General features: G+C 39.7%; 1 protein-coding gene across 3 annotated transcripts in view; it reads right to left on the bottom strand.

Annotated features, from left to right (window-relative positions):
* The window catches only part of gabbr1a (gamma-aminobutyric acid (GABA) B receptor, 1a), a 100,605-nt gene that overhangs the window by 33,364 nt on the left and 54,207 nt on the right, over positions 1 to 13,034 (bottom strand). For all 3 annotated transcript variants that reach the window (XM_088084584.1, XM_042490951.2, XM_042490952.2), the window contains 5 exons: positions 12,800 to 12,865; positions 9,104 to 9,295; positions 4,708 to 4,953; positions 3,035 to 3,098; positions 2,059 to 2,136 (listed from right to left, as the gene is read on the bottom strand). In XM_088084584.1, the coding sequence (XP_087940710.1) occupies positions 2,059 to 2,136; positions 3,035 to 3,098; positions 4,708 to 4,953; positions 9,104 to 9,295; positions 12,800 to 12,865 (646 nt within the window). The remainder of the gene's footprint in view (positions 1 to 2,058; positions 2,137 to 3,034; positions 3,099 to 4,707; positions 4,954 to 9,103; positions 9,296 to 12,799; positions 12,866 to 13,034) is intronic.

Below are 13,034 nucleotides of genomic sequence, written 5' to 3'. Positions count from 1 at the left end.
AAAACTCACACTTGTTTATGTTTTTATTTAACGTTTGTTTCTACAGGGACAAGTATGGAGTATAAGCCAATGCCACACACCACAGCATCTACAGCCCACATACAGACAAAGCAATACAAGACATAAACTACACCAAAATAAAAATACCAACGGCCAAAAGTTCTGGTATGAAATATGCCAAATAAATATAGAAATTCACTGATAGCATATTAAGCAGCCTAATATTGTCTGTAAAATATGTTGCCAAGACAACTTAAACAGAAATGTGTAATATGCAGACTCAATTTGAGGATTTTAATCACAGATCCATTTATCTACCAAAGCTGCACAGAGCCCTGCTTCTTCAGAGCATACGGCACATCCATGACAGTCATGGCCTTTTGCTTAGCCAGCTCGGTGTAGTTAAGTGACAGCAACAGGGATCAAGCTCTCTTGAAAGACCTTCAACACACCTCGGCTCTCCTCCTAGATCAAATTGCAGGTTTGGTTCACTTCACCACAGCAAACCCAACAGTGGATAGCAGGCTTGGTGATTTACGTTGATGCTTGGCGCACCACGTCACTCCTCCTCCTTTGCTTCTGCGACTAAACCTCTGATGAGTCACTCTGTTAAATGCACCGCTTATTTATTTAGTTATATTTAAAGTTATTTTACTTTATGTTATGCTCCTTCCTAAACATTCAAACAGTACTGGATATTTACTGATATCATCACTAGAGATGCAATGATGGATTATTTTAACTATCACTTAACCTGTTCATTATTTTCTCAATCGATTTTTGGATAGAATTACAGAAAATAGGGAATAAAAAAATCCAAAGCTATTTATTTTATCATCATGTAGTGTTTTTTTTTAATAATTACAATTAATTAAGGCTTAAAGTTATGCATATTTAAGAGCGAGGCCCCTTGAGTGGCAGACTGTCAAGTAATTGCTACAGTCAGATCCACCCTCGCTCCTCCACAACTCCAACCTCTCATCTACCCCCTTTTCCACCCAAATTAGCATGTGTATGCAAGTTTTAAAACATGGGAATATTCTCTTAAAATAGGCTATCAACTCCTTTCCCACTGCCAGTGGACCAGAGCTGTGTATACGCCTCTGCAGCAGACCAGTATGCCTTCGCCGATAAAAAGGCACAAATGAGCTTGTTCACCCAGATGTTGAATTTCATGCTGAAAATCAATGCTGATCAAAGCTGAAGCTGATAAATACCCATGACAACTGTAGAGTCATTTGACCCAGGTGTAACTGCCAAATGTTTCCTTCCTGTTACATACAAAAGCCAGATGTTAGTGGGTTTTTTTATGTCACTTTTGGCTCCAAAAAAACCAAGATATGATGTCCACCATGCCGAACTTCAGGCTTCAAAAATCCACAAACCAATAGCATCATGGTAGCTACGGCCATTATTTATACAGTCTATGGTCTAAACACACACGCATTATATACCATGTCCCACTGTCAAGAAACATCTGTAAATCTGCTAAGAAATCAAAACAAAAATACAAGTAATCCAGTGATAATCGTCTGTACATCCACTTGTAAATTGCAAACAGGAAGTACTAATTACTAATTCTGCATACTTTAAGTGTCAGTTTGCCAAAATTTAAACAAACCTAGGCTAATAAAAAAGCCCAAAGATGCTGTATTGGGGAGGTGTACTAGTCTTGATTTTGTCTGATGGTGAACCCACGGTGCTGGACTTTAAAAACTCCGGGGTTAGCCAGTCAAACCGAAGCTGCTGCCCAGTTTGATTACTGTGCATCTGCTGCGCCAACATTTTAACACATGCTGGACAGTGACTGTGCAGGCGGCTCATTTTGGGCAAGCGTCAGCAACCAAATAACTAGCTTCACCCAAACTAGTGGTTACAGAAAATCCAGCCTGATTATATGTCATTTACACAGCAAGATAGTCTAAATTAAGCCACGCCGAGGAGGTCTAGTGTCAAAGCACAAAAAAATGTGACCCCGTTGACTCACAGCGTGACAGACAGGATGCAAACACAGACACAGGAAGCTGCGTGACGACAGTACTGTGAACTTCATCTTACCTATCCAAACATCGTTGCCAAACCAGGAGAGGTTCTTCTGAGAGCTGTCATAGTAACCGATCTTCTTGTAACTGCCTCCTAGATGATTGGGAGAGAAAAGAAAAGACAGAAAATGGAGTGAGAGAGCGAAATAAAAGCACAAAAGTCAGAGGGGAAGAAAGCTTAATTAGTATTTCTTGTGTAATTCATTTCCTCCCCTGGTGTTCTGTGGGGGATCATGATTTCAAACAATAAAACACAACTTGACAGAACTGATTTCAATTCATAAAACCGCCATTTAGCTATTTTTCTGTCCTTCCTGTGGCTTTATATTAATGGTATGCGTGGGCACAGAGAAGACACAATGAAGAGATAAAAAAAATGAGGGATGAAGAGGTGAATTAAGAAGGACAAACAAAGAAGTACTAAGAGGAGAAGGAGGAGAAAAGGAAGGAGAGGAAAAAAAGGAGCTTATGTGGCAGTCTTGACCAGGAATACTGATGAGGCCCCACAGTGATTCAGGGATGCGAGTCAGGTCGTCTCATTGTGGATGTCAAATTACCTCGACACCACAACAGGAAATATGAGACAGAAAGGGGCAGGATTATAAATTCCCATCCTTTAGGACGCCGAGGGGAACAGAGGTAGAAAATAATCCTCAACCTTATCCTGTGCGGGGAAACTCATTAAGTCACTGGTGACAAATAGGATGCCATTTCTAGAAACGGCTTAAAACGAAGGCTTGTGCCCAATTAGAGCGAAGCCTTGAGTCAACACATTTCTGCATCAAGCCTGTTCGCACGTGCAATTATGGGATATTGAGACCAATCGCTGTGGCGCTCCCCCAAAAAGAGAGGCTTTGCTTTGAAATGAGATGAGAGCAACAATCGATACATGAAGAATGCAGTCAGCTGTGATTTTTTTTTTTATGAATAAGTGACATTTACTGTTTACTGCAATACAACATCTGTGGGAGGACAGTGTGGGAGTGTTTTACCTTGCAGTTGCTCGATAAGCGTCATTGCCATCCTGGAACCCTGGGCGTCAAACACCACTTGGCCCTGAGACACAGACAGGAGGAGGTGTTTTCTTAATGCAAATGATTAAAGGAAGAATTTGGCATTTTAATAAACACACATATTTGCTGTTTTGCCAAGAGTTAGGTCCCAAAAAAGCTATTTTTCTGGGTTTAGAATCAGTGTAGAATACCCAGATCTACTGGCTCATGAGGCTTACGCACCAGAGACTTATGGTAGCCAAGCGCGTCCTAGTGCGGCCGAGTGCAGCCGAGTGCGGCCGAGTGTGGCAGAGCACTGCCAAGTGTGCCTGAGCGGGTAACTTATGCCAGTGGAGTGACTGACTTCTGGTTTAAGCACCTTGCTAGATTGGATGACAGTCTAAAAATGTAATCTTGCAGCTCTTTAAGACGTTCCAAATATTTCTGAACTGGATGGCTTAAATCTAGATAGTGAAGGGAGTTGTTGTGTGGGTGTTTTGAAGTTCATAAAAAATTATTTACTGATTTACAGACATCTCTTTCCCGATGTAAGTCAATGGGGAAAAGTCTTTCTGGACCAGTGGGCATCATGTGACGGACCCAAACGGTGTAATTCCACTTTTGGCCACTATGTAAAATTTGCATCAGAGCCTGGCGCACTCAAATCGTTGTTCCTATTAGTCATATTAACAACAACATAAATAAATAAGCTCCAGTTTCAGAAATACCAAAGCTTCCCTTTAACTATATGCATAATATTGGGGCTGTAGTTTGCAGTGGTGCTGAACTGAAGGATGTTTCTAATACTTTGTATGCCCAAGTTTACCAACACGAGGGGGGAAAGAATATCAAAACACCACTGCAAACTACAACCTCAGTATAAACATTAAGTTGAATTAACAACTAAAGTTTAAACAAGAACTGACCATGATAAGCTCCAGAGAGGTGTAATATGTGGCAGAGCTGCTGTGCTGGATTGCAATAGATTTTTCGGGTGTGCCTAACAAGGTGTCGAGGGAGTGTAAGTGAACAGTTGCTTTATTATAGTAAATTCAATTCTTATTTTCCTTGTGGAAATAGTGGACACTCGGTTGCTTATTTCTATCGACAAGGAGTATTTTTACTCTCTGTTTGCAGGTCAGGTTGTTTTGTTTGTTTGTAATGAATCTCTAATGCAATCTTTCAATAAAGAATGTAGCTGGTTAGAATTTGTGCCACTAGCTGATTCTAAAAACACAGCAGTAGCAGGGGTGACGATGGTATCACACAAACACAAGCACAGGATAAAAGATAATATGCAGGAACGTAGTGGAATATCAAATCTGCTGTTATGATCTCCATTAAAAATAAAGATGTTATTTATTAACAGCGTGCACTTCTATTAGACATCGCTGACTTTGAGATATTAAACACAATTTTTTATTTGTTGCTTCTCTTAACACAAATAAATGCAATCTACACCGTCGGCCTTTGCAAAGATTTGTAAAGACTGTGTCTGCACAGTTTGATTACCATGAAAAGTAGTAACTGGGATCATACAGGTTAAAAGGCACAGCAGTCACAAAAATACCAGCATAAATCACTGCATATTCACATAACCTTGGGGTACTAAAAGTAGAGCATTGGCTGTTGCTATCTGCACTTCTTTCCCATCTTTTTTTCTCATAACTTACCGAAACACCTTCAAAGGAGCTCGTGTTGAGCGCCCTGTAGATCTCAGAGGTGATGTCATGGTTGTTGTAGTTAAAATCCTCAAGTCGTCGGCCCTTAGCCTTCAGCGGTGCCACGGTCTTGTTGAGGGCGAGGGCCAGAGCCCACACTGCATCGTAGGCTAGAGGGGCCTCCTGAAACCCGCCGGTCTCTTCAGGGTTCATTCCGCCCAGACGCGACATCAGAGCGGCGATAAACTCCTGCGATGTCTGATGGAAAAGGGACGAAAAGGAAGTCAAAGAGGAGTCCCTCTGAAGTAATAAAATGTTTCAAACAAGGATAATATTAGGTGCATTTTTATATTTCTACTATTAGAGAACTACAGCGTGCTGCAGGGATGACATTTTTTGTATGACATGTAAGTAAACATTGCCCTGGTTCCCTCGTCAAAAAGCCTATGGGATTTTTCCGTTGCATTTTGGATTATTGCAGGACGTTTGTACAGATTTGAAGCAATTCCCTCTAGGCCTTTTTGATATATGGTCCTCACAAGAATGAGACAAAAACACGGACGAGCAGACATCTTAAAAACATAATGCCCCCAACCTTGGCTATAGCTGATGTGGAGGCATAAAAATCTATTGACTTCAACTCCATGAAAATGCAGAAATGGTAACTCATTTCCGTGACTTAGGACTAATTACTGCAGCACTATTTTCCTTTAAATATGCTGCAGTTAAACGCAAGAGAAGTATTTTTTCTATCTTAGCTCTGATTATTATTGTCCTGTTTTTAACTGACAATAAAAACAAGTATAAAACATTCACATGTGGGTGTAGCTGGAAAAAAAGACATTCACTCATGAAAGAATAAGTGGATGTGACATGTGGCACCAGAGCTAACATGACTAATTCTGAAAATCGAAAAAGTGATTTTCTTTATCCTAACCGATTCCTTTTTCTCTCACAAGTGCACAATTAAGCTGTTTTTGTGATTAAACACCAATAAACATTATCTCTCTCTGAGAGCAGGGATAGCTACATGTGTGACGGAAAAATAATTGCTACCAATCATCAAGGCGTCCCTGTGGATCCTCTGAGGCCAATTAGGGCCCACACACCCCCCCAAATTCAGTTGTGTCAAATTCATCTCATTTAAATTCCACCTTGGCATTTGGCATTTAAATATGCCACTACCTACTGAAAACTAGCTGACAATGTGCTATTGCAGACCCTGCAGTACTGGCACACTGGCTTCATCTGAATGCTCTATCTCGGAGAAATATGCCAATTTCAAACTTGGAAATTGAATTTGAATAGATTGACTATGAGTTCGGGCTGTAATTCTTATCACCCATCGAGCAGCACGTCAACAGCTAAATCAGCAGGTAGCAGCAGGTGCTTTATGAATATAAACAACAGCTGCTGATGAAGTGTGAGAGGAGGAAAGGAGGGGCCGAGGGGGGAGATGGGTGGGTGGATGGTGGAAAAGGTGGGGATGAGGAAATGATAAGAAGAAGGGAACGGTGGGTAAACAAGAAGAATGAAAGGATGATCCAGCATAGACCAGCAGAGCCAGAGAGGGTCGAACAATAGGAGAGAGGAAGAGACAGTTTAAGCGGATTAGAGAAGGTAAAAAGAGGAGAGCGACAGGCGAAAGAGAAGCAGAGAGCGACTGATACCTTAGAGGCAAAATAACAAAAGAGGACGTTCAGAAAGAGTGTGACAGTATTAAGCATCTACTTCTCTACTCTCTATCAGCCATTTATGAAATATAATATTGATTCGGGTCATACACAGTTCACTGACATTATTGCTCTAAACACTTTTTCCTGGAAAAAAAACTCTCATGGGAGTCGATCTTTTTTACATTGACGAGAGAATATGTTTGTTATGGATAAAAAAAAAGCCAAATGGTTACAAAGAGTTCATGGCAATTAATGAAAAGATAAAAGCAGTCAAACTACAGTACCAGAAAATTTAAGACGGAAGACTTCAAAGCTTTGGACTGACTGACAAGCAATAACTGAAAACTGCAGTGCAATAACTTTTTTAACAAATAGCAAAAAAAATTAGGGTTTATTATTTGGATCTGAATAGTTTACGTGTTGTGTAGTTAATGTTAGCCCCTTTCTGTCACAACAAATTTCCGTCTGGACAGTTGTGTGGAGAGAAATAGGTGTTATTTTTTGACAAAAATGGAACAAGGCAACTCAGATAATTTGGACCTGACCTGGTGTACATAGTTCTCAAGCGGAAAATTAGATATATTCCTGCACTTTCCTTCATTTTCGCATTGCACTGGTGAGAAGAGGCTTTTATTTTTGTTTTAGGAAAAAAGTCTGGAAATGTTTCTGGAGAGATGTTTTAGCTTTTTGTTTTATTGTAATACAAGATCGTTACTTGCCAGCCGACCGCCATTGTTTCACACATACGAGTTTACATGATGTCACCCACCAGCTTGAGAATTTATTGGTCTGGCGCCGTGCAGTGCATTCTGGTAGTTGTAGGTTTTTACCCTCATGAGCAAAATCGTCTTTTTTCTCTGTTTTCTGCGGTCATGTAGCACCAGTTTCAAAAGTATTTGCATCTTTCTACTGCAGTTACACTAGTTTTTTTAAAAGGCCATCTTTCTAGCAGTGAAATACTTCTTAAATGCAGCTGCCAGTCATGTAAATCACTGCTCGTGATCTGCAGTATGGTTCTGCTACTGTGTTGCCTATTTCTCGCCACAGATGTTATCAGAAACTTATTTTAGTGTACTGTTTAGCTGTAAAGTGAGTATGTTTGTGACCCGGTCACCATGGTGAAAACATCCGAGCCAACACACAAAACACTGCCCACAGGCCCGATCATAAACACTCTCATTTTACAGCTAAACAGTACACTATAATACGTTTCTGAAAACATCCAAGGTGAGAAATTGGCAATGCAGTAACAGAATCTTGATTCATATTTGATCAGCGCTGCCTAATTTGACAGTTTGTCCGCAGTCCACAAGAAGTGATTGACAGCTGGCGGCTGACGGTTGTTTTTGGTGAGCTGCAGCCCATTCAAGCAATTGCTTTTAGAAGCAGTACGAAGAGGATGAACATGATATTTTCATAGATCATCCATCTCATGTACTTCTTTCAGAATATAGTGACAATTCAGCAAATATGACAAAAAGTTAATTTTATAAAAGTTACCAACTGAAACAAGATTAGGAGTGTGCAGCCATACTTGCAGGTGCTAACACACTATTGTTTCAGGTTTTTAATTTGAGAGACTCTGGTACATAATCGGCATCACAGTTACACTTTATCCCCACTTTTCTTGTCACCTTTTGGATGCGCGGAGACATAAAAAAACAGGTGATAATTGGTGTAAACCAAAGTGTTTATTTTTTTAGTATGCAAGAATTATTCCATTAAAATACTTTAATGGAGTTTACTGTTGTGTTTGAGCGTTGTGGGTAATGCACTTCATGATGATTTGCAGATGTTTGTGCAACATTCTCTTTGCTCCAATGTAATTATTTAAATTTCCTGACTGTTTTCTGTTAGTATTTATCAATATAATTCTTAGTTTTGTTGTATTTGTGCAGTTTTCCATGAGTTTATACCTTGAGAAATACAACCGGGAACTTGATTTCCCATGTGTGCTTGTGTGACAAAGCACAGGTGCGCTCTAGTTGATGTCATTATAAGCTCATTAAACATTTCCAGTGGACCTAAAGTATTTTGCATTGTGATGTATTTCTCATAAGACGTTTCACTCACTTCACTCTGTAACATAAATGTGAGTTATTATTTGTTACTGTTGATGTTTAAATTCCCCAGCACTGATCAACATCAAACATGACTCAAAAATATGGGAGGACGGCAACGACCACAACCTCAAAAGGAATTCTCCAAAAATTACCCAAAAAACAAACAAAAAAAAAAAAAAAAAAAAAAAAAACTGCTCAAAAATGAAAATAATTCTGTAAAATAATTTTAAATATCTTATTATGATACATATAAATATATAAGCTCTCTGGACATTTTCCCTTGCTTTTTAAAAATAATGGGGCAGGTCAATTCCATCCCATGGCCCTTTCTCATCTCCTCTCTCACCCTCTTTCACAAACAGCTTTTCTATCAAATTAAGGCCAAAAAGCCCAAAAATAGTCATAAAAAATATATAATAACAAAGATTTTCTAAATCTACTAATTTATTGCAATAGACACTTCTTCCCATGTTGTTCATTCCCTTTCCTCATCATGTGTTCGAAAGAATTCAAACCAATTTGCTCAACGTCAAGGGTTCAAATACTTGTAAAAGGCATCTGAATGCAGCACAAGAAAAGTGATGCTGATCCAGGTTTCAAAGGGTTAATATCTATTCAATAATTCTTACTACAGTAGTGGGAGAGATAATAGTGTTTGTGTGTTCCCACCATGTTGGAGATGCCGCGGACCGTCTCAGGATTCAGCATGACTATCTCAGTGGTCACGTGTCCCTCCACGGCCTCCGTCATGTTCTCCACCGTACAGTTGATGGCTGGGTCTTTGATCTTGAACCAGTTGTCTGCGTACCAGCCGATGAGGAACCACACATACTTCTTCCCGTAGAGCTTCTCCTTGAACACCTGCAGCGGGGAGGGAGGGAGGGAGGCAGAGACAGAGAGGTGGATGAGGGGAGGGAGAGAATGATAAATAAGCATGAGGAGAATTATTCCCAGAGATGTGTTGAGCATGTTGTATCACTGCCAAACAAGGAGATTCATTCAGACATTCAAACAGCTCATTACAAAGCTCAATTTCTGCTAATAGCCAGTCAGGTTCAGTAAGTAAGTAAGTAAGTAAGTAAATTTTATTTATATAGCACCTTTCATAGATAGAAATCACAAAGTGCTTTACAGTAAAAACACAGTGCTTCACAAACAGAATAAACAGTGATTTACAAAGGATAAAATACAACACAGTTCTTGAAATAAGGCAAAAGAAAATACAATATAAACACCAAGTTAATAAAGAGGTTAATTAAAAGCTTGTCTGTATAAAAGTGTCTTTAGCTGCATTTAAAGGAGTCAATGGAGTTGGTGCAACGTGAGCCAGTGGCAGAGAGTTCCATAGTCTCGGATTGCTACTGCCTGAAAAACCCGATCACCACGAGTTTAAAATGAGTGCGTGGGACGAACAACAAATTCTGGCCTGCTGACCTCAGAGCACGAGATGAAGAATGTGGTTGCAGCAGGTCAGAGATATATTGTGGTGCTTCACCATGTAGGGCCCTAAAAGTTAAAACTAAAATTTTAAAATGAATTCTAAAATGTACTGGTAACCAATGAAGAGAAGCTAAAACTGGAGTGATGTGTGACCTTCTATTTGTGCTAGTTAAAAGTCTGGCTACTTGACATTTTGCACTGTCTGGAGCGATTTAAAGCTGACTTATTTAAACAGATAAAAAGACTGTTACAGTAGTCCAGACGTGAAGAAATAAAAGCATGCATAATCATCTCAAGTTCTGCTTTTGACACCAGTAATCTGAGTTTTGAGATGTTCCTGAGGAATTGGTAAAAACAGTTTCTGACCAGCTGTTTAGAATGTTGCTCAAAAGACATTGATCTATCAAAAGAGGACACCCAAATTTCTAACTGATATTTTATCTGAAAACCCTAAAAGCTTGTGTTTTTTGATTTCTGGGATTTCCTGTCTGGAGCTATAATCAAAGTCTCTGTTTTTCATTGTTTAATTGTAGAATTATTTTGTAACCATGTCTTGATGTCTGTCAGGCAGTGTATTAAACTAGATAATTTATGAAATTCAGAAGCTTTGAAAGAGCAAGTATAGCTGGATGTAGATCCGCATCAGAGATGATAAGATATAGCATTAAAAGCGTCTTATAATTTGCCCAAGGAAAAATGTATAATAAAACAGAATCGGACCAGAACGGATCCCTGAGGGGACCCCACAGGGTAGGTCCCTATATCTGACATTATTCCATTTAGGCAAACACTGAAGATCTCTTAGATAAATAGGATGTAAACCATTCTAAAACAACACCAGTAATGCCAAACAAATCTTTTAGCCTGTTTAACATGATACCATGATCAATAGTATCAAAAGCAGCCCGGAGAGATCGAGTAGAACCAGAACTGTGTACTCTCCAGTGTCTGCTGCCATCAGATGTCACTAGAGACCTTCAGTAAAGCAGTTTCTGTAGAATGAAATTTACGAAACCCAGACTGGAAAGTATCCATCACATTATTTTTTCCAAAAAATATAAAAGTTGCTCTGCTACTGTTTTTCCAAGATCTTTGACATGAAAGAGTAATTTGGATATTGGTCTGTAGCTGGTTGGCAGAGATGGATCCAAGTGAGGTTTTTAACAGAGGTTCAACAACAGCTTTTTAAAGAAGCTGGGAACTGAGCCAGAAAGAAGAGACACATTAATGATTTCAACAATACAGGGCCCAATAGAGTGAAAGACATTTTTTAAAGAAGGAGTAGGGAGGATGTCAAGAGGGCTTGAAGTCTGTTTCATATGACCAAGTATAGTGGTGATGTCCTGTAGGGTCACAGGAGCAAAAAGACCAAGTTTCAGATGTAACCAAATTGCAGATATAATGTTGAGGATTTAAGGGAAATACCTGATCTGATGGTAGCAACCTTATTTACAAAAAGTGTAAAACTCATTGCACTCAGTCTTTGAGTATACTGGTGCATGGGGAATATCAGGAGATGATATTACTGATTGTATCAAACAAGACTTTAAGTTTCTCTTTTTGAGGCAATAAGATTTGTAAAATATTGTGTTCTTGCCTGTTTTATCATGTCATTTAAGGAAAAAATCGATTCTTTAAGATGAAGTCTATGAACCTCTAGTTTAGTGGTTTTCCATAACCGTTCTATTTTCCGACAGTATCTCCTAAAGTGACGGATACTTTCACTTATCCAAGGACAGTAAGTTGAATGCTGGGCTCTGTTTTTTGTTTCAAAGGTGCCACTCTGTCTAAAATAGATGTACATTGGTTGTTAAAAGATGAAACCAAAACATCGACATCTACTATGAGCCATGTTTGCATCAAACAAGTTTGAGAACCTTTCAGCAGCAGCCTGGTTTATGATTCTCCTTTGAATCAGTGGTTTGGGTGGCAAAGGATCCAGGTAAATGATAGATTAAAATAAATACAGCTATGGTCACTCACATGTACATCCTCTAGACATCGCCATCTATGTTTAAACCCAAGGAGAAAACAAGATCCAGCATATGACCCCTTATGTGTGTGGGGCCAGAGACATGTTGTTTAAAGTTAAAAGACTCTGTAATAGTGAGTAGTTCTGCAGCCATATTACAGGAAACATTATCAATATGGAGTTAAAATCTCCTAATATTAAAACATTCTCCAGTTTAATAGTGGCTGATAAAAACTCATTAAAATCCGTTAGAAAGGCTCCAGCAGCACCAGGAGGTCGATAAATCAAAATGCAGTAGAAAAACTTTGGGTAACCAACCTTAATCATCTGTAACTCAAATGAAGAGAATGAGTCAGAGTTTACCAGTCTGCAAGTAAATCTGTCCTGAAACACGGTAGCAAGTCCTCCGCCACGTCCAGAAAGACGTGGGGTTCCAATGACAGAGCAACCAGGTGGGCTGATTTCTTTCAGATGAATAAACTCCATGTCTTGCTGCCATGTCTCAGTCAGGAACATGAAGTCTAAAAATTTCTCCATAAAAAGATTGTTCAAAACGAAGGATTTGTTCCTTATAGAACGGGCATTGAGCAGGGCGATCCGAATCGATGATGGTCTATCAGTGCACTCCATAGCTGACTGTAGCGGCACTGAATCAGACAATTTGCACCACTTTGTGGGTTTTCCTGCGAGATCTCTTTCTAATGACAGTTTGGATGGGTTTAGTGGATGATTGAACAGAAAGAAGACAGCAGGGGGCACTAGAGCTAAGAACAGTAGGCTGAGGTGTGTCTGAGGTGATATCTGGGGTAGGGGCAGCTGGTGTTGCAGGGGGCACTACTGGGCCAAAAGGAGTTTTGTGAGGCTGACATGGTGGCTGTGGAAGAAGTGTCTGTGTTGGTGAACAATCTATCAATCAGTCTATTGGGATCAATGGAGCGAGAAAAGGTACTAACCTCACAAAACACCTTCCTGGCTTCGGTCTCATAAAAGAGCCCCACAATGATCCTTGCATCCTGGCGCTGTACCGAAACATAAAACAAAACATTGCTTAGTTACATCAGAAGCAACAATATACTGTAGCTTCACTAAAGCACAGCTTGATGTGGCGGCGCAGCGTGCCAAAGTTCCTCCTGCTTTGCAGGACGACACGTACTGCTGTTCAGGAGTTGCTAATTAGCATGGTGCATT

Source organism: Plectropomus leopardus, chromosome 11 (genome assembly GCF_026936395.1).
Source record: "Plectropomus leopardus strain MGB_pleo_1.0 chromosome 11, ASM2693639v1, whole genome shotgun sequence".
In the NCBI taxonomy this organism is placed as follows: domain Eukaryota; kingdom Metazoa; phylum Chordata; class Actinopteri; order Perciformes; family Serranidae; genus Plectropomus; species Plectropomus leopardus.
This window is presented reverse-complemented; position numbering and strand designations above follow the sequence as displayed.